This window comes from Oreochromis niloticus, linkage group LG18 (assembly GCF_001858045.2).
Source record: "Oreochromis niloticus isolate F11D_XX linkage group LG18, O_niloticus_UMD_NMBU, whole genome shotgun sequence".
NCBI classification, from domain to species: Eukaryota; Metazoa; Chordata; class Actinopteri; order Cichliformes; family Cichlidae; genus Oreochromis; species Oreochromis niloticus.
The window spans coordinates 27,373,066-27,394,658 of record NC_031982.2 but is presented as its reverse complement, the minus strand read 5'-3'; the positions used below and the strand labels follow the sequence as shown (position 1 = coordinate 27,394,658).

At 45.0% G+C, this 21,593-nt stretch overlaps 3 protein-coding genes across 3 annotated transcripts in view; 2 read left to right on the top strand and 1 right to left on the bottom strand.

The window, feature by feature from the left end:
* LOC106097657 (acyl-coenzyme A thioesterase 5) overlaps nucleotides 1-21,593 on the top strand; it is a 56,453-nt gene that overhangs the window by 16,088 nt on the left and 18,772 nt on the right. The window lies entirely within an intron of this gene.
* LOC106098395 (retrovirus-related Pol polyprotein from transposon 412) lies at nucleotides 3,962-9,053 on the top strand. The gene is made up of 2 exons (XM_025900389.1): nucleotides 3,962-4,826; nucleotides 6,316-9,053. Exons 1-2 carry the CDS (start codon nucleotides 4,296-4,298, stop codon nucleotides 7,579-7,581), a joined length of 1,797 nt encoding a protein of 598 aa, XP_025756174.1. The 5' UTR covers nucleotides 3,962-4,295; the 3' UTR covers nucleotides 7,582-9,053.
* Nucleotides 16,915-20,256, bottom strand: LOC109195671 (uncharacterized). Its single transcript, XM_019348164.2, has 2 exons — nucleotides 20,122-20,256; nucleotides 16,915-19,922 (listed from the first exon to the last, which is right to left on the bottom strand). Exons 1-2 carry the CDS (start codon nucleotides 20,160-20,162, stop codon nucleotides 17,213-17,215), a joined length of 2,751 nt encoding a protein of 916 aa, XP_019203709.1. The 5' UTR covers nucleotides 20,163-20,256; the 3' UTR covers nucleotides 16,915-17,212.

The following is a 21,593-nucleotide window of genomic DNA, read 5'->3' as shown; positions in this document are numbered from 1 at the left end:
GAAGAACTCCTTAAAATGATTTCCGACTATGAGAAGGTTGGTAGGACATTGCAAGGTTTAGTAAAAACTCCTGCACTACAACAAGCCCAAGAACAATTCACCTCACAAAGTAATGTTAGACCTCCCCCCAGCCCTGTAGTTTCCCTCAAAGACCTACCTTATCTTCCGAGACGTGAGTTTAAGGTTCAGGGAGGCCAAGTAGGAGATCACATGTCAGACATCAGCTACAACAGTGTGTGTAGGCAGATAGAGGAGGGTCTAAAAGAGAATTTTACAGAATCTGAGATTGTTAGAGGGGTGTCAAAAATAATTAAACCAGGCAGTTTCAACGACATGTTAGTTAATAAAGATGACATGAGAGTTGCCGGGTTAAAAGGATTCCTGCAGTCCCATCTTGGAGAAAGGAGTAGTACAGAGCTGTTCCAGGAGCTGATTTGTGCCAAACAGAGAGAAAATGAAACAACACAGCAATTTCTCTACCGCATAATTGGCCTAAAACAAAGAGTTCTTTTTGAGTCCAAAAAGACTGATTCTGAGATTAAATATACCCCAGAAACAGTTCAAGGTGTCTTCTTGCACACAGTTTATCAGGGGATCGGACATAAGGACAATGATATCAGAAGAGAGCTGAAGCCCTTGCTGGCGAATCAGTCAGTGACAGATGAGATGATTCTGAAACATGCAATGAAAGTGACCAGTGAAGAATCTGAGCATCACCGGAGATTAGGTTCCACACCCCGAGCAAAACAGTTCAGTGCTCATGTTGCCCATGTGGATCAAGGGAAAGCCAAACTAACAAAGAGAGAGGTTGCAGACCAAAAGTCAACAGCCGACACAGTAAAGCAACTGGAAGAGAAGACTGATGCACTCACTAGAGTAGTAGTTTCACTCGCAGAAAAAATGAAGAAAGAGTCTTCTAGCAGTACAGCTAGACCAGCTGCAACAAAGACTGAGAGACTTTATGCATGTTCTACATGTTCACAGGTGGGCTCTAAAAACTGTAACCACTGCTTCTCATGCGGCGAAGAAGGCCATAGAGCAATTGGCTGCCTCAAACGTCCAAAGCAGCTGGGAAACGAGGGCCGGTTGCTGCGGAGGGACCAGCTGTGACCGGGACAACATCTGAGTCCCACCTTGACACAGAGACTGAATCATGTGACAACACAAAAGTGCACCAAGCTAAACTCAAGAGACAGAAATCCAAGAAGAGCAAAAATGAGCCACTAAAAACTGCTGTAAGCAACAGAGAGCCAATAGTAAGACTAATAGGAAAAAAAGCAACAACAAAATGCCTTCTTAATGGGTTAACTGTGACCGCTCTTGTAGATACAGGGGCTCAGGTTAGCTTGATAGACCAAGCTTGGAAAAATAAATACATTCCAGATGTCAATGTTCGTCCGATAGCAGAGCTCATAGAGTTAACTGACTATGGGAAAGTGCCAAAGATTTATGCAGTTAATGGGGAATCTCTTCCATTTGATGGGTGGGTAATATTAACTGTAAATTTATCAGGCAATGAAGACCCAGAACTTTCCATGAACGTGCCATTTCTAATTAGCTCAGTGTCTTTAGACACACCACTCATAGGGTTCAATGTGGTGGAAGTGTTAATCCAGGGAAGCCCAGCACAGGCTGCTTCTAACTTGGCTAAGCTACTTGGGGGTGCACTGTCTATTCCAGTCGATGAAGCACAGGGAATGGTACATTTCATCCAGACACATCAGGAGAACACAGCTCAGGGGCGCTTGAGGGTGGGTTACAGAGACACAGTAATTCCTGCTGGCAGCACAACGTGGGTAAAGTGTAAAGTCCCACCACAGCTTGACCCAAGTGAACATTTAGTCTTGTTCGAGCCTGAAGAGAGTTCTGTCCAGTTGCAGCAGTTAGGACTAGGAGAGGGACTCTTAGAGATCCAGCCCAGCAAACTACCTTATGTAGCTGTGCCTGTAGAAAACCACACTAGACATGACATTGTTCTATCAAGAAAGACCACTATTGGTAGCGTCCAGGCAATTAAGAAGGTGATAGAGACAGATTCACCCATTGAAAGCGACGCTAAAGTAGAGGCAACTACTGTTTGTCAGGCAGAGACAGGTTCCCCTAGAACAGAGGTTCCCAAAGTGTGGGGCCCACCCCCTAGGGGGGGCGCAGAACCATTGCAGGGGGGGTGCGGTATGAAAAGAAAAAGAAAAAAAACAGAGCGCTTGGACACTGTGGACAGGTTTTTGACGGGGCTCCCACACAAACGCAAAGCAGGAGATGAAGCATTGCCAAATATGTTTCCAAACCAACTTCCTTCCAAGCCAAAGACTAGAAAATATGGTGAAGCATATCTTCCCTTTGGCTTCACCTGCACAAGTGCCAAGGTAGGTCTCCCCTGCAAAATTATTTTCCCTGCGTCGGGAGCATGCGCTGTGCTCTCCAAATCACGGACAAACAGTATCCCACATTCTTGATTTTTAGTTCACAAACACTTCTTGTAATAACTAACTACTCCTGACATTTTGGTCCAAAATGTCAGGAGTAGTTAGTTATTACAAGAAGTGTTTGTGAACTAAAAATCAAGAATGTGCATGATGTTAGCTCTTTATGCAGTAAAGTTACAGTGGGATACAAATAATATCAGGCTGATCCTGCCGTAATTTGTTCCCCCCGGTTCAAATCACGGACAAACAGTATCCCACAGCTGTTTATGTGTTTAAACCCATTTTCCACAGAGAGGCATTTTTTTGAAAAATGTATTGATAGCAATGTTGAATATTATTACACAGGAAAAAAAACAACTACACGTAAAATAATTACACCGTGACGCCTCTGCCTTTCTAAATGGAGGGACAGTAACTGCGTGTGTATATGTAAGCGTGTAAAACCTGCAGATAGTCAGATTAACAGTATTTTGTCTCTATCTGCCATTCTGCAATTCATCTCATGTAAACAATAACGTGGCGCACAGCGTGACATGAAAAAAGGCACATGCCTTTGACGTTGCATGACGAACTCTGTATTCCTCGTCCACACGTAAACGCAAAAAAGGAGTTTTAAATAATCTCCGTTTTCGGTGAATCGCAACGCCGTTTACGTGTGGACGAAAAGCCCAAACGCATAGAAACAGCTGAGTTTTCAAAAATACCCGTGTAGTTGTGGACGTAGCGTAAAAGAGTTAGTAGTATATTTTATTACTACCTGTAATTTATTGCCGTTTACTTGTATTTGCTTAATTGTTTACTAAATGTTTGAGGTGTGAAATAAACCGCAATGGAGTTTGTAAACAAAATATGGGTGTGTGTGTTTGGAGGATGTGTTTGTGCGGGGGGTAGGTGGGGGGGCGCGAACATTTTTCTTGTAAAAAAGGGGGGCCTGGCAAAAAAAAGTTTGGGAACCACTGCCCTAGAACTTTGTGGCAGCCACCAGTAGATCTAGGCCATCTTGAGAAACAGCAGCAAGACATTGTGGAAAAGATGTAATGGGAGGAGTCAGGAGCTTTCGCTAAAGATGCTCATGATATTGGTTGTATTCCTAGTTTGCACATGTCACTCAACCTCAAAGATGACATCCCAGTGCAGAGAGCCTACTCCTCTGTCCCAAAGCCTTTGTTCTCTGAAGTGAAGGAGTACATTCAGGACCTCCTGGCCAAGGGGTGGATTGTTAAATCCAGGTCACCGTATGCTGCTCCAGTCGTCTGTGTCCGGAAAAAAGAATAGAAAAGAATAGAATTCAACTTTATTGTCATTGCACATGTCACAGGTACAGGGCAACGAAATGCAGTTTGCATCCATCCAGAAAGTGCTTTATCCGTGATATAGATATATTACAATATATATTAGCAATAATATAGATGTGTAAGTATATTACAGAAATGGGTCTATTATGGTATGTTATAATGTACACAGTGTGAAGTATGTTATGAATATTCTATAACTATAAGTATGTACAGGCTGTAGTGAGTACAAGCTATGTACAGGCTATGAACAGGATATAAATATGAAATAAAAACTATACAGAAATCTGAGATATACAGTTATACAGACGGCTCGTTACGCATTTGTATAGACTACCGTCTGCTGAACCAGAAGACCATCCCGGATAAACACCCTCTTCCTCGGATCTAAGACCTGACCGACACTCTGGGGGGGCATTCATGGTTCAGTATCCTTGATCAGGGAAAGGCGTACCACCAGGGCTTCATGGTGGAGGGCTCACGTCACCTCACAGCATTCGTCACCCCCTGGGGCCTTTATGAGTGGGTATGAATACCCTTCGGCCTCTCCAATGCACCTGTGGCTTTTCAAAGAAGCATGGAGGAGATGTTAGATTCACTCAGGGACAATTGTTGTATCCCATACCTGGACGACATTTTATGCTATGCACCAACATTTGAAGAGCATGTTGAAGGTGTGAGACAAGTTTTAAGAGCACTTCAGAGGCACGGAGTAAAGCTAAGACCCGAAAAATGCGAACTGTTTCGCAAAGAAGTAAGGTATGTTGGCCGCCTTGTATCTGCAGAAGGAGTAAGGATTGATCCAAAGGACTTAGAGGCAGTAGAATCCCTAAAAACTAAGACACCTCAAACAGTTGGTGATATAAGGCTTCTACTTGGCTTCTTAAGCTACTACAGAAGCTACGTCCAAGACTTTTCGAGGATTGCAAAACCTATCTATGAACTGTTAAAAGTTAAATCGGATATGCCAACCTTCCCATCGCGCCAACTGAAGACTAAAGGTCTTCAGTTGTCATCTAGGGCCCCCATTGAATGGACTAGTGAACACCAGCATGTACTTGAACACCTAATTACCATGCTGACGAGTCCCCCAGTTTTGGCCTACCCAGATTTTAACCAGTGATGGGAATAACGGCGTTACAAGTAACGGCGTTACTAACGGCGTTACTTTTTTCAGTAACGAGTAATCTAACTAATTACTATTCCTATCGTTACAACGGCGTTACAGTTACTAACAAGGTAACGCGGTCCGTTACTATTTTTCAACAAACAGACGGTTGAAGCTGTGTTCAGCTTACCGCATCTTATATCAGCTGCACGGAAGTAGCTGTAAGTAATCTGGACGCTACAGCTTTAAGCAGCTGCGCGCTCCCGCGGATGGTAATCACGATCACTGTCTAGCACAACACCTGGAGCTAAGGAGGCAAAACAATCGAGTGCTGCTGTTTGACTGAGGAAGAATAGAGTAGTCGTGGTAAGCCGATCACATGACCACTTAAAGACAAAGCAACAAGGTACCAGTTTTTAAATTGTGTTGATAGACCACGTAAAACCAGATATGATAAACAATATATACGCGGCGTTTTTTCCTCAATAGTTTCGCCACGTTAGCGCTAGCAAGCACTCTCTGCTTATGAGCAAAAAAACAAAACAAAAAAAAGTTTTAGGAGTGACGGCGAGAGAAAGAGAGAGAGAGAAAGAGAGGGAGAGAGAGAGGGAGAGAGAGAAAGAGAGAGAGCAGGAAAAGAGAGAGAGCGAGTTTTGAGATGTGAGATTTGTGACGTTTAGCGTGTTTGGAGTGTGTAGTTAATGTGTTGTCTTGTGTAGTTAGTGTGTAGTGTTGTGGATAGTTTTGTGTTGTGTGTCAGAACAATGAGGCGACTGCTGTCTCCAGGTAGAAACAGGAGTGATACACCTGCTGCTGTCAGACCTGCAGGTATCAGGCTGTGATGTTCTCCTTTGTAGTGAACAGAAATTATTTTTTTGGAGTGGCACAAATAATTTGTGTGGCATCTTATTGAAGAACAGCTGATTGTTCTTTAAATAGTTTGAAATGGTTATTTAAAAAAACGGTAAAAGGTAAATGGATGCAAATAACTTTGTTGTTTGCAAAACTTGTGCATAGGATTTTAAAATTGACAATTAATATTTGCATTTGAAGTTATGAAATATGATTCATTAAACATGTTTATGGTTGTTACAGTAAAAATATAACTTTTTCTACTGTGATTTTATGTTTTTTGTCTGATTTTAGATCAATTCTGGTTATACAGTATGTCAAAATGAAAACAGAACTGTAAATTCAGGCACGTGAGGTTGCGCTAAAAAGAATGATACCAAACAAGGCAAAGTAAATAGTTTTTAAAGGTAAAATGTGGAGAGAAAATCAAGAGTAGTAAAAAAATGGCCAATTATACCCTGGACCCCAGGGGGTTAAACGTTCTTTGTTTTTTTTTTTAAGTAACGCAATAGTTACTTTTCCAAGTAATTAATTACTTTTAGAATATTGTAACTCAGTTACTAACTCAGTTACTTTTTTGAAGTAGTAACTAGTAACTATAATTGAATTACTATTTCAAAGTAACTTGCCCAACACTGATTTTAACTCACCATTCTGCCTCCACACAGATGCCTCAGAACAGGGCCTCGGTGCTGTTCTCTACCAGCGCCAGGATGGAAAATTACGGGTAATAGCGTATGGGTCCAGGACATTGTCACCAGCAGAAAAGAACTATCGTCTCCATAGCGGCAAGCTAGAATTTCTGGCACTTAAGTGGGCAGTGTGTGAGCGTTTTAGGGACTATCTGTACTATGCTCCACATTTTACTATATATACAGATAATAATCCATTGACCTACGTTATGAGTACTGCCAAGCTTAATGCCGTGGGCCATCGCTGGGTCGGGGAACTGTCAGACTTTCACTTTGAGATCAAATACAGGCCTGGCCGGGCCAATGTTGATGCTGACACGTTGTCCCGTCTGCCCCTTAACATTGACATGTATGTGAGTGAGTGCACTGAGGAGTTATCATCTGAGGTGGTCCAAGCAGCCTGGGGTGGGGCTAGAGCAGCTCGAGAAAGTGATGTTGCATGGATTGCTGCCCTAACTCTTGCTGAAAATGCAGCCCAGGAGCCACATCCAGTTTTTCCTGCAATTGACCAAGATAAGCTAGCTCAAGCACAAAGAGAAGACAAAACGGTTGGAGAAATAATGAGGCTAAAGGAGAAAATGACAGTCTTAACAAATGACATCAGAGAAACAGTGACTAAAACAATGAGGAAAATGTTGCAGGAGTGGAACAAATTACATTTCAAAAACGGACTAATGTATAGACAGACAGGTGAAAGGCAACAAGTAATCCTCCTCGCCAAGTACAAAGAGACGGTGTTAAAGCACCTGCATGACAACATGGGACATATCGGCACAGAGAGAGTACTGGCACTGGCGAGAGAGAGGTTCTACTGGCCGTACATGAAACAGGACATAGAAAGCTATGTTACCAGGAAGTGCCGATGTATCATTAGCAAGAAACCAACAACCCAAGTACGTGCTCCAATGGGCACCATCACATCCACCTCGCCTTTGGATCTGGTCTGCATCAACTATCTCCACCTGGAGCCCAGCCAGGGGGGATATGAATACATTCTTGTCGTCGTGGACCACTTCACCAGGTTTGCCCAGGCGTACCCAACCAAAAACAAGTCTGGGAAGACAGCAGCTGAGCGAATCTTTGGAGAGTTCATTCCGCGCTTTGGGTACCCAGCACGACTCCATCACGACCAAGGGCGCGAGTTTGAAAATGAACTTTTCAAGACACCGAGGGAGAAATCAGGTACTGGACACTCGAGAACATACCCATAACATCCTCAAGGTAATCATGCTGAGAGGTTTAACAGGACGCTCTTACAAATGTTAAGAACGGTGAAAAAGAAAAGGGGAATTGGAAGGATCATTTGCCACACATAGTTCACGCTTACAACTATACGCGCCATGAATCCACAGGCTTTTCCCCCCATTTTCTACTGTTTGGGCATCACCTGCACCTTCCTGTAGACATTCTATTTGGTCTAGTAGGGGAGAAACAGATAATGTCACACAAAAGCTACACTGACAGGTGGGCAAAAAAAAAAAAAAAAGCTGAGGGGTGTGGTCTTACAGCCTGGTGATAGGGTCCTCGTAAGAAACTGTAGTGAACGTGGAGGACCAGGGAAACTTCGATCTTACTGGGAGAAAACCATTTATTTGGTTAAAAGGCAAATAGGTGATAATCCAGTTTATGCAGTCTATTCTGAGGGCAGTGATGGAAGTAAGACCAGGGTCCTACACCATAACCTGCTTTTACTTGTTAACGACCTCCCAGTTGAGGCTCCGCCTCCGAGATCTGAGCAAGCACCTGAAAAACCGATTAGACAGAGAAAAACTAAGTTAAGCAACCAAAACAGACAGAAAGGTGATTCTAGTGACTCAGAATCTGATGAGGATGCAGGAGGGTACTGGTTTAGGTTCCCCAGAGAGGTGGGACATGTTGAAAGAGACATCCATTATAGTCAATCTGGCGTACCCCCAACAAGCCAAGGCCCTGAGGACCAAAGGAACCGCTTTCTGTTACCATCTAGAGACAGTGAGAGAGCGAGAACCTCCAGCGAACATGAACAGACAGGAAGAGACAGTCAGATGCCCCCTGTCCCTGAGTTACAGGCACAGCCGGATTGTCTGGAAGAAGAAGGTGAAAGGTTCACTTTACCCGGGCAAGCGCTGCCACAGATACCAGCAGGTGACCCACAGACTGAGTTAAGAAGGTCAGCCCGAGAAAGGAGACCTAGACAAGTGTTTACTTATGAGTCACTGGGAGAACCGGCTCTACAGCCACAGGCCATAGTATCTGCACTAGCTGCGCCATTCTTTCCATACCAGCCGTGGACACCAACACCTTTTGTACCATTTAGCCCAGGGTTTGCATCTTGTGTGCCTTATCCAGTTGGGCCATATACTTACCCTGTACATATGCCATGTTGAGTATTTGACTGTATTACTTTTTGAAAATTTTGGTATTTTTGAATGTCAGGAGCCATTTCCATTTGTCAGGGAGCGTGTGACACCCTAATGTGTGATCCCATTAGAAGTAGTACTTGTTAAAAATGAGAGATTTGTCACCGAAATGAACTATGTGTAAAAGGTAGTTGCACCCCCCGGCCTCCGGGTGGCGCATTGCTCAGTGAGACAGAATAGGCAGTGTTGCCAACTTAGCGACTTTGTCGCTATATTTAGCGAGTTTTCAGACCCCCTAGCGACTTTTTTTCTTTAAAAAGTCGCTAAAAAAAAGACGTGAAAGCGCGTATCGCTTTTACTCTCAACAAGCAGCGGGTGCTATAACACAGTCAGTTCTTCTTTCACTCTTTTACTCTTATGCTGTTTTGTGGATCACAAGGTTTAAAACTACTTATAAACACACACACACAAAGTAACTCCACCAGAGTGCCTATTTCGGATCACTTTTGCCGGTCCAAGCCCGGGTGAAGGAGCAGGGTTGGAATTGTGACATTAAAAAAAACAATAATTGCTAAAAGAAATTTAATTTGTAGTTCTAAATAAACTCTAAATGCATTTAGGACGTTTTTTACTCACTTTATGTCTCTTCCACGATGTTATTTCTCTCTCCAACAACATAGGTTACAATTATATTAGCATGACCAATTATGCAAATTAGGTGATGACGTCATTTAGCGACTTCTAGCGACTTTTAGGACAACCAATAGCGATTTTCCTTACTGAGGAGTTGGCAACACTGAGAATAGGTCCTCCTCTCCAATATGGCATAAGCGAGGCAAAGAGAAACTTCACCAGTCGTCTCTGTCTCATCATTTCCCCGTTTTGCAGGTTAGTAACCGGTAAAACTATATTAAAACGGTTGTAAAATATTGATAAGAAACACAGCTAAATGTGGGGGTATAAATCAGTGGGTAAACCCTGTTATTTGTTACGTTTATTTGTTACGTAGAAGGACTGGAAAAATGCCGAAGCCTAGCCAGCCACGGGCGCCATTTTGGTTTCATTTTGCACTTATTTCAGGACGTTTAGCTGAATAAGCTCCCTGTTGTATCCTGATATTGTGAATATGAATGTTAATATGCTGTTGGCAGTGAAGAATGACTGTTTACTGGTTTTAAAAAGTGATTTTGAGAATGTTAAAGCTAAAGCTAAGCCTGCCAGCATACGCATGCCTCTTTCATGTATTTGTGAGCTACTAAGCTAAATTGGTTTAAGACCAAACACTGGTATGGTGGTTAAAACAATCAGAATACATAGGTATTTGGGTTAAAAGTTAAATAGAGGTAAAAATGTATTTGAACATGCATTTCATATTGTTTCGAATTGTCATTCAGAGAGAATAGCTGTGTAAATGATTTGAATACTTCATGTGTAGTGACACATGAAGTATTCTTGTTTCCCATGTAAAGATCGTGGTATTGCAGCTTGAACATACAGACGGTTTTGTTGTTATTTCTGTTGCATATGGAGAATGTTGGTGCTGCAAATTGAAAATACACGTGATTGTGTAAATAAATATGGCAGAAGCGAGGCAAAGAGAAACTTCACCAGTCGTCTCTGTCTCATCATTTCCCTGTTTTGCAGGATCATTTAATCTGTTTTACCGGCCCAAACTCTGGGTCGGTTACAGGTTCATCGAGAAACAGCACGAACCGCCAAACATTTCAGACTCATTCTCTTTGGTGAGTTTTGGTTTTAACAAAAAACATGCATGTGAGGCATTTTCATAGTGTTTAATTGCTACCAAATATCCCTTTTTAACCTAATATCCCTTTTTGACCACATTAATTATTTTCGTAAAGAGGTATTTGGCCTGTAAGGAGTACAGAAAGGTGTATCAGAATACCTTATTCTTCCCTGAGGAAATTATTTAGAGTAGGCTGAGAAATTCATGCAGAGTGCAGCATATTAAATAAGTATCATATGTTTTAGACTAGCTCTATTTTAGTCCTGCTATTACCAAAATATATTCTTGTTAAAAGACAACCTATAAGCACAAGAATTATTCGGAGGTGGATGAAGTACTGCTTTGCGTCTATAGCAAATGTAATTTGTGAACCACATTGAGAGATCAATAAAAGTTTCACTGTTATTTCGAGACAGCTTGTGTTACCACCTTGTAAGTTTTATTAGCTTTTAATTAATTGTGACTGTGCATTAATGTCATGGATTTCGTTCTTCTGACCTCATCCACATCTATGTTTTTAAAAGTTTAATTTTAAACAATGTAAAAGAAATTTGAAATTGCTGTTTACATTTTGAAATGGCTGTGTGGTCAAATCTGCTTCAAGTTCATCAACTGAGTTAATAATTGTACCGGACATAGAAAACTTAGAAAAGATTTACTTAACTAGACAGAAGTCTTTATGTATGGGGGGATGGGAGGGTATCTATCTGCAAAGGTATCACATTAACAGTGGCTGGGCAAGAGCTGTTAAAAATTGACCAAAAATAGGACACTGAGAGTTTATGTGTCACTCTGGAAGATCCTGTTGTGCTGATTTGCTGCCCAGTGCAAAATATTACTGCCACTGTCTGAAATGGTGTCATGGTCCTGGGTCATTTTGACCCAGCGTTCTTTGTTTCCTTGTGTTTCTGTATCATGTTAAGTTCATTTGTTATTCTTGGAGTATTCTTCTCGGTCCTAAGTTGTTTAGTTTATTGGGTTTCCCCTCCTTGCGTTTTATTCCGTTTCCCCAGCCCGTCATGTCTGTGCTCTCCCTCATGCAGTTCAGTCTCCTGTGGCTCAATCGCCCTCAGTTCAGTCCCCAGTGCAGGGCTCTAGACTAACCTTTTGACATGGGCGCACCGGTACGCCCAACTTTAAAAATTTAGGCGTACCGGCACAAAAGTTAGGCGCACTCAAATTTTTCAACCGCATCGCTTAACACCGCAGTTTTACATGTGCACTTTCTTTGGGGGGGAAGTCCATACAGACAATATTCATTTCTAAATTATTAACTAACAAACTTGAGCTTAAATTGCTTTGTCAATATTGTAGAAAATGTTAAACTTAATCATCATCTTGGCTCCTCTGATGACCTGTTTACTGCTGCCTGCTGCTGAAAGGCAGTGGGGAGAGGAGACACTTGGGCAGTGCATTTATTGCAGCATATAATGTGTTTTCTGGATACACTGCTGTTTTTTCAGCATTCAAAGATTGATGGCACCGTGTCAGAGCTGGCTATGAATTTCAGACGGATCAGTCCTTAACACAAAAGTTATCAATAGTTCTTTTCATCTTTTCTTATTACCCACAGCTACATCCACTTCTGTCAGGCCTAGGCTGCTCACTGGGGCTGGGTATCATCACTGATTTCTATAATCCATTCGATTCTGGTTCTCAAAGTCCTGATTCGATTCAATTTAGCCTCAGACAGTCAGAAATATTATAATTCTGATCATTTATCAGTACTGATACACATGAGACTTCATCAGAATTGTGAACATCACAGCAGATGCCTTTGTGTCAAAGTAACTGAGAATAAAACACAGAAAAACATGAAGGAGATTTTCCTGGTCTGGCGTTTTATAGCAGATAACCTTAAAAATATTCTGCAATATTCTGCAATTTTGCATAATTTTCAGAAGTTTAAATTTCTTCAGTATTGAACAGCAGAAATTAGGCTTTCTTGTCCGAGGTCATTTAAGTGAAAAAAAGAAAAGAAAATGACAGCGGCCGACAGCACTGTGAACAACGGTAGACTGGTGGGTAATAAGAGAATGGATAGTGCAGAAAACAGAGATTTGAGATGGGAAACTGTTCTTGAAGTACAGAGAGAGAGGGAGCTGTGCATGAAGTGTGATTTTTATCGTGGTGGAAGCAAAACAGCAAAACTCAGAGGGAATTCATGACGACATTGATCAAATGTGAAGCGTAGTTTGCTGCTTCTTTTGCTGCTGGCTCGGCGAATTTTGGTTGGAGAGACAAAACCTGCAGCTCAGAATCTAGCGCAAAAAAGACAGAAACACAGCGCGGACCCGACGCATCAGAATCGCTAAGCTCCGACAGTGTGTCCGTGTTCAGGCCGTGGGGTGAGAAAGCCGAGAAAGACAAAGTTGATTCTGATGCGTCGGGTCCGCTCTGTCTTTACGTCTTTGTGTGGAATCCGTTAATGAATTGATATCGCTTTATTCAAGCTACTCACCTCTCTCTTCCACCTGCACTTTCAACTGGACCACGGCCAATCAGAGAGGTCCCGCCCCTGACTATCTCTGATTGGTTTAGTCCACGATAGGGGCATAATGTGTGTCTGTTGTTGACCACACGGAGAGTTGCAGAGATTTTTTTTGTTTTTTTGTTACCCGAATATATTTGGTCGCACCGGTGCGACCAAATATTTTTTTTTTAGTCGCACCACTGAAAAATTTGGTCGCACTCTAGAGCCCTGCCCCAGTGGCTCTGTCGCCCTCAGTTCAGTCCCCAGTGGCTCTGTCGCCCTCACTTCAGTCCCCATAGCTCTGTCGCCCATCCAGTCTGCCACTCAGCTACATATTCAGCGAGGGGTCTCAATACCTTCTGGCCCTGCATCAGCTCCTGCTGGAGGCTCGACTGAGCCAATCCAGCACTCCGCAGCTTCCACGTCGCCGTCTGCCTCATCCGCTGGGGGTTCTGGAGAGCCCGGCCAGCAGCCTGTCTCTGCTCAAGGGTCCGAGGGGCCTGTTCACCGCTTCTGCCATCAGCGCCTCCATCTGCTTCATCCTCTGTGGCAGCCATACCACCATCAGGTCCAGCTTCGTCGGCTGTAGCTGCCACAATGCCTCCATCTGCTTCATCCTCTGTGGCAGCCATACCACCATCAGGTCCAGCTTCGTCGGCTGTAGCTGCCACAATGCCTCCATCTGCTTCATCCTCTGTGGCAGCCATACCACCATCAGGTCCAGCTTCGTCGGCTGTAGCTGCCACGCCCTCGTCTGGTCCTGCCTCGTCTGATCCTGCCTCGTCTGGTCCTGCGGTTGCCATGCCACCTCCTCATCCACGTCTGGCTCGGTATCGGCGGCCACCTTCCAGGCCGCTGACTGGACTGCTTCACCAGCATGGACAGCCTTCGGACCTGCTCTATCGCCGTCATCTTCCACGTGGCTGGCCTCCCGAACTGTGTCGCTGCCGCTGCCTTCCACGCAGTCGGCCTCCTGAACGGAACTGTTTTGGACCTTTGTGCTGCTGGCCTCCTGGTCGGCCCCCTGAACTACCCTGTTGTAGACTCCTGTGTTGCCGTCCTCCGGGTTGGCCTCCAGGAACCACTTATGAACTGCTCCCTGTGGTCCGGTGTTTTTTTGTGGATGTTTTGTTTTTGGACTGATTACTCCTCTGTGTATATAAGCCCTGTGCTTTCTTCTGCTTGTTGCTGGTCCGTCTGTGATGTCTACCCCCAGTCTCCCTGTGTTTCCTCCATGGTCCTTCCTGTTTTCCTTTGCATGTCACTCCGTGAATTTTGGTTTCAGTTTCAGGTTTTTAGGTTTTCCCAGTGTTGCAAAAAGCAGTTCCACCCCGGTTCGTATATTCGTCAGGCTTCCAGAAAAAACTCCGGGACTCAGTAGTCAATTAACAATATTTTATTAATACACACTTATTGATTATAGCTTCTAGAAGGGAGATGTACAGAACCCCGGACTTCCTCTGCAGATCTCAACTCCTTTGTCTGTTCCATGCAGTTTTGTATAAGTGACCCCCTTCTAATCCCTCTACGAGGTGCCATAAAACTAAGCACTATGTTTACATGTTTGTGTGTGTACGAGCACGTGAATGCCTACATGTGCGCATACTTGTGTGTATGTGTGTGCACGTGAGTGAATGTGCATGTGGGTGTGGGTGCGTAACAGTTAAAGCACTGTTTGTGTGTCTCTGTATACGTGACTTCCTGGGGGTCATAAAAGTCCATCTCCCTTCCAGACCACAGTTATCCAGTTACAATAATGAGACCCCCACTCAGGTATCTCCTGGTGAATTTCCACTCAGCATTAACTCTTCTTGGTCTTACATTCACAGTTCAACTGGGGGAGGGTCTCCTAAAATCTACTCCTAACTTTATGACACAGTCAGGCCTTTATTACATCCAGGGCAGTGTCAGTGCCTCTACAATAGTTCTATCCTAGCTAACACATTCCTAAACTCTAAAATAAGCTAAACATTCTTACAAATCCCCCTTTTTATCTGCCCTACGGCAGATAAAACTACACTAAATCTTTCACCATAATGTTTTCATACTGTGACTCCCCATTTCCCAAAAGTGGCATCATGGTGTCTACCTTTGTATCAGATTCTCCCACAGCACGATTGATAAGTCTTACGAGCAAGGCTCTGATACAAGGCACACAACAACACCCACACGTCACTAATATTGCAATAAAAACAGACAAAGAAACCATAATTGACATAATAAAACCTTTCCATTGCCCAAAGACAGAGGTCATCCACTCTTCCAGCGAGTTATCCACTCCTGAATGCTCATGCATTGTGATGGACAACGTCCTCAGGCCTTCCAGCGCTCGGGTCACAGAGCCATCGGGAGCTGTGTTATTTGGAATGAAGGTGCAACACATATCCCCAAACATCGCGCAAACGCCCCCTTTTTCTCCCAACAACATGTCTAACGCCATCCGATTTTGTACTGCCATTAAAGATGTTGGACCCAACTGTTCAGCAAGCCCTTCAACCGCGTCCCTAGTAAGGTTTGCCAGTCTCAAGACGTTATAATGCACATAATTAATACGATCCACATTCTTGCTAGGAGTTACTGGAAAGAATGCAGAAATTATGGGAAGATTTTCAAATCCTCCAGCAATTTGGTCCGCTAACTTAAATTCATTAGGCACACCCCTAGGCACTCCAATAGCATCTATATACGTTGGTGATCCTATTGTAAGGTCAAACAATCCTGATGACCGCTTGGCCAACACATGACGTCTCCGCCTGGCTGTCAATTGAGCGGTGCCGGGCTTAGCCAGCCGCACCCCCTTTTCACCTACTAAAACAAGAGGTGCACCTAAACGTACCATGGCACAGAGACCAGAAGTCCCAGTAGGAATTCTAACATACAATCTGTACCCACCACAATAATAATACAAACCAGCACGTGCCCTCAGGCCTATTTCGGTGCCGGTGTCTCTTGATAACTTTCCTCTGGCCAGGTACGTCACAGTGCACCAATCGGCGTTAATCTCCCCGGCCTCATGCTCATGTCTGTCAGGGAAAGATACAGTAAAGTTAAAACACGTGTAGTTGGCTCTTCTTGGCGTGAAGGGACCAAGTACAGTATCATTACCTATTGGTGGAAACAAACTTGCTAATGTAGTACAATTACCTTCAGAAACCGCTTCTCTAGTGAGTCTGAGCATGCACTCAAATCCCCACTGGTCTTCGGGATGTAAAGGAGCCGGTTCTGTGAAAAGATGTGGGCGGGCAGCTGCGCACGCCACACAATCTGAAACATTCTGTTCCCTAGCATTTTGGATGAGCCAATCTAGCCATAAATTGCTTTCACGATAGCCAGTAGCCATTGAAATGAGCTGTTTAGGTTTGAGTCTTGTATAATCTACCTCGATTATTTGTGGGCCCAATTCAGAAAGTGACAATAGTGGGGGAGGTGTTGATACAGTTATTTCAGCCACATCGTGTGCCAAATCTCTAAAATTAATTTTAACCAAACCGTATGGATCCTTCCCTGAGACATCTGCACCTATAAATAAATACACCACAGATCGGGCGGGCCACACAGTGTCATACCAACGATTCAGTGAGAGGGTCAACGGGTTCTGCCCAGCTGAGAAGTCCCGCTGAAACCCAAGCTTCTGCCATGTGGTGTCCTTGTAGGGGCGCCACGTGCCAGAATACTCCACTATGGTAGACCAATGATCACACGGGCCCTTCCAATAAGTGTGATAGGGGTAGCCAAGCTTCTGATTATTACACTCTATATCTACCATTGGATTGTAACCTACCCAGACATCATATCCCCGCCATGAACTGTTTAAGCCTTTACATTTAATGACAGCACAAAGGTCGAATGTATACGAGGTAGTGGACCCTTTAACGTAGTCCAACTCTATACCGCCATAATAATCCAAACACTCATCTGATTTACCTGTTTCACTGCGTTTGGTTTGCTTCGCCGTGGCCTGTGATGGTGGAGTCGCCGGAGTGGATTCAAGTCTGTCTATGGGCAATTCACTTAGAAGAAAAATCACAGTTACAATAACAACAGCCATCACTCCTAACACTACCATTTCTTTCCAATTTCCCCATAACCCCATCTTAGTTTTGTTTTATTTTGTTTTTTTTGTTGTTGTTTTTTAATCTCATCTCTTTTAATTCAATATAGTTTCACTTTCCACTTGTTTTTATGAAACCACCTTTATCTTCTGAGTCGGGCGATTCTCTGTCGCTCTTCTTTCTTCAACTTCCGGGGTAGACTACCCTTCAGTCGTTGCATGGATCAGGGATTTATTCTGTCCCTGGGCTGGGATCCATGTGGGGGGTCTCAGCCGAGTTCCCCCTCTTTTCTTTTGCCAAGAGCCTCTCCGACCGCTTAGGCTCTTCAGCTACAGCACACTGGCTCCAGTGGTACCAGGTTTCACCTTTCCCCTTCAGCTGCACTGCATGTGAGGTCCTGGTCCCCACCTCGAACGGACCTGTCCACCTGGGCTCGTTCCACTTCCGTTTGTAAACCTTCAGCCACACCCACTTCGCCTCTGGCACCGTCTGCTCCTGTCCTTGGCCCGCAGTCACCTGGGATGTAAAACTTAAGACAAGAGATTTTAGTGCCTTAAACTGCTTTAAATGTTCAAATGCATGCATTTCCTGTCTTAAAGCTGGCACCCCTGCAGTGGGTCCAGGAAATTGCCTCCCGGTGAACAGCTCATAAGGAGTGAACCCGGTAGACTGATTTACTGAGCATCTAATGCTCATGAGCGCTACTGGTAACGCCTCAACCCAATCCATTTTAGTCTGTGCACAGATCTTGGCCAACTTATTTTTTAGATTTTGGTTCATTCGCTCAACCTTACCTTGCGACTGTGGATGATAAACGGTCCCAAACCTGTGTTGCAACCCTAGCATGGATTCCACTTCCTGCAGATGTTTATTCTTAAAATGTGTCCCATTATCTGATCTAATTCTCTCTGGGAATCCATGCCAGGGAATGTAATGATTTATCAAACACTTAATGACTGTGGTGCTATCCTCCCTCCGGGCTGGCCACGCCTCTGGCCACCCTGTCAAACTATCCACACATACCAGCAGGTATCTGAAACCCCTCGCTGGTGTCACCATATCTGTGTAATCAATCACGATTTCCTGCCCTGGTCTCTGGACCAGGGGAAACTTACCCATCTCTGGTTTCACTGTAGGTTTAGGATTGTGTTGGCCACAGATAAGGCAGGTTCGCACATGCTCCCTCAACATGTCCTTCAGGAATGGGTGCCACCAATGACAGAGATTCCTCTCCATCTGGGCCACACCCACATGCCCAAGGCCATGAGATTCTCTGATCTTCTTCTCTGCCAAATCTGCCGTCAACACTGGTCTTCCATCTGGGCCCCTCCAGATGTTACTTACCTTTATGGCTCCTCTCTCCTTCCACAGTGACTTTTCTTCTGGAGAGGCCTTCTCCTGTTCTTTTATAATGTCTTCACGTTCCAGCCCTGGATTTTCTTCCCAATCCATTCCCATACTTACCATTTGTCTGATCCCCGTGTAGCCAACCGCCTTTTTGGCTGCTTCATCCGCTGCTCGATTGCCTCGAGCAACCCAGGTGGCCGAATCGTCGTGCCCCTTGCACTTTATTATTGCCACCTCCAGGGGTCCTTCCAGCGCCTCTTCCAGCGCCTTCATCTCCTTCTCATGTTTGATGGGTTGTTGATTAGTAGTAAGGAATCCAGCTCTCTTCCACTGAGCCAGCTCCACATGTGCAGCTCCAAAGGCATAGGCTGAATCAGTGTAAATGTTTATCTTCTTTCCTTGACCATATTTAAGGGCTTCAGTCAGTGCAATCACCTCTGCTCTCTGTGCTGACTGCTGCCCTTCCAACTTTGCTGCTTTGATCACCTCCAGCTGTTCCCCTTTCTTACTTACCACTGCATAGCCTGCCTTGAGCCCCTCCTTCTCATCCCTAAAGCAGCAGTCATCTGTGAAGAGATCCTCCGCTCCTTCCATGGCTTCCGCTTTGAGATCTGGTCTTGTCTTCTCTTCTTTCCAGACCGCCTGAGCGCAGTCGTGCGGTTCCCCTGACCCCATTTGGTCCGCCATATTTATCCCTTCATGCATAAAAGTCAAATTTGGGGCCTCCAACACTTTGCTAAGCCTCTGTTGTCTAAGTGGGGTCATGGTGAAGGCCTGTGAGTTAACATAAGCCACCACACTGTGTGTTGTTAAAACCCTCAACGGGTGTCCTCTAACTATATGTGCTACTTTCTGGATGGCCTTTGCCACTCCAACTACATGCTGAGTGCATGTAGGATGCCTTTTCTCCATGTTATCTAAAGATACACTGATGTACATCAAAACCTGTCTGCCTCCCCCTTTTTTCTGAAACAAAACGCCATTCACCACCCCTTTTGTTTCAGAAACATCTAAGAAGAAGTCCCTGTTGTAATCTGGCACAGCTAAATCTACTGCTCGCGAAAGATCCTGTTTCAGAGAAATAAAGCATTGTTCAGCTTCAGTAGTCCAGTTCAACTTAGCAGTCAGGTCTCTCATTCCATGCTGCTTTACCAAATCACGCAAAGGCTTAGTGCGGCCCACATAGTCTGGAATGTACTGCCGGCTGTAGCCTGTGAGACCTAAAAAGGAAAGCATCTCTTTCACAGTCTCCGGCCGCGGGTGGGAGAGAATGGCACTTCTATGAGCAGCCATCATCCCCACCATATGCTGTTTCACCTCTCTCCCTAAAAAAGTCACCTGTGGTCTCACCAACTGTAATTTGTCTTTACTCACTTTAAAGCCCGCCTCCGCCAGTCTCCTGAGCACGGTCATGGTGGCCTGAAAGCAAGCGTCTGCCGTGGGAGCGGCAATGAGGAGGTCATCAACATATTGAACCAGAGTGCAGCCAGCCGGCATCACACATGGTTCCAACGTCTGCTTCAACACCTGGTTAAAAATCCCCGGTGACAGAGCAAATCCCTGTGGCAACCGAGTATACCTTAACTGTTGACCCCTGTAAGAAAAAGAAAACACATCACGCAGAGAGTGGTGCAAAGGTAAGCAAAAGAAGGCATTTGCCAGGTCAATGCATGTAAACCAACGCTGATCTGGGGAGAGATTTGTCAATGCAGTAAATGGATTAGGAACTGGCACAGTTTTAGTTTTCAAGATAGCATTAATGGCCCGCAAATCATGAGCCATACGATATTTACCTGTGCCATGCTTTTCCACTGGCAAAATAGGCGTGTTCCATTGAGACGTGGAAGGCTCCAACACCCCCACCTTTAACAGCCCTTCAATAGTCTCTGCAATGCCTTCCTCTGCCTGTGGTGAATGTCGGTACTGCGGACGCCATATTGGAATGTCAGATTTAAGTTCAAAGGTCACAGGCGAACAGGTGGTTAAGCCAACATCCGTAGGCCCCTGTGACCACAGTGTGTGAGGCAACTGTAAGAGGCCTTTAATGGCCTCTGGATGATCTGTCAGTTCCCTGCCATGTGTCCTACGAATGTGACGATGTTCCAATACAGTGTCATCTGTGTGGGATGTTGAAATTCTATAAGTTTTAGTACTTGGGGAGAAGGAAACATCAGGAATCTGTGTGAGTTGCCAATCAATTGCTCGTGAAGCTACTCGCATCATGGGACCCAAGTCCTTCGCTTGATGTCCAGAATGAACCGCTAGAGACACATGAGGCACAGATTCATCACCCATTCGGAACCAGCTCTTTTGTTCCTCCGACAAATGGACCAGGGCTGCTACACCCTGCGGTCCAACATAAATATCTCTGGTAGAGACCTGCCATGCCTTCCCCTCCAGGAACTCATGGAACAGATCTTCATACCACTCAGTATTTTCGCGATCATAAAAGAGTGTCACGTGGTATGGGTCAATGGGTGGAGCATACACATCGAGGGCCATGAGCCAGGGCCGCCAGAGCTGGAAGTGTGCCAGGATGCCGTTAGAGGTCGTCAGCCGGGCCCAATAGATTTCTGCTGTACGGTCAATGTCCTCAGACAGCAGCCACTGTCCTCTTGTACCTGTGGCCACACAAGGAAGCTGTGTGCCATCCTTAAGAGTCACTGTTAAACCATCAGGCCCACACATGATCACAGCTCCCAGTTTGATGAGCAGGTCTCGCCCCATCAAGTTCACAGGCACCTGCGCTGAAATGACATATGGATGAGCCACTGCTTGCTTTCCAATTTCAGTCTTTAAAGGAACAGTCACTGGCAATGTCATTGAAACCCCAGAGAAGCCGACCACGCTGACCTCGTCCCCAGATAATTGAGTGTTATCAGGAACTTCTTGGATGGTTGAATAAGTAGCTCCTGTATCAACAAGGAACGGCAGAGTCAGTCCATTCACCGTCAGTGAGAGTAAGGGGTCTGCCTTTCCCCCCTCTCCTCGGCCTCCCTATGGGGTGTGTCACTGCTGCCAGTCCTGGCCGCCCCAGCCGGTCTCCCAGGTCGGCATTTGAGGTCTTGGTCCGGGGATCATGTGTGGGTTTGGAGCCTGGTAATATGGACCACCCCGTCCTGCTTGAGGCGGGCCCATTTGCTGCTGTATTTGTGGCTGCTGAGGACAGTCTTTCGCCCAGTGCCCAGGCTGATAACACACCCAACAGACACCTCTAGGCCCACGACCCGCTCCAGATGCACCCCTTCCATACCCCGAGGCGCCT

Bases quoted from the DNA above. Each gene is read 5' to 3' on its own strand.
- LOC106098395 (XM_025900389.1), top strand. From the start codon at position 4,296: ATGGAGGAGATGTTAGATTCACTCAGGGACAATTGTTGTATCCCATAC. The intron at 4,827-6,315 runs GATTTTAACCAG...TTGCCCAACACT, and splicing joins CCCCAGTTTTGGCCTACCCA to GATTTTAACTCACCATTCTG.
- LOC109195671 (XM_019348164.2), bottom strand. From the start codon at position 20,162: ATGGAACACGCCTATTTTGCCAGTGGAAAAGCATGGCACAG. The intron at 19,923-20,121 runs GTAAATATCGTA...TTTTTCTTACAG, and splicing joins AGTGGAAAAGCATGGCACAG to GGGTCAACAGTTAAGGTATA.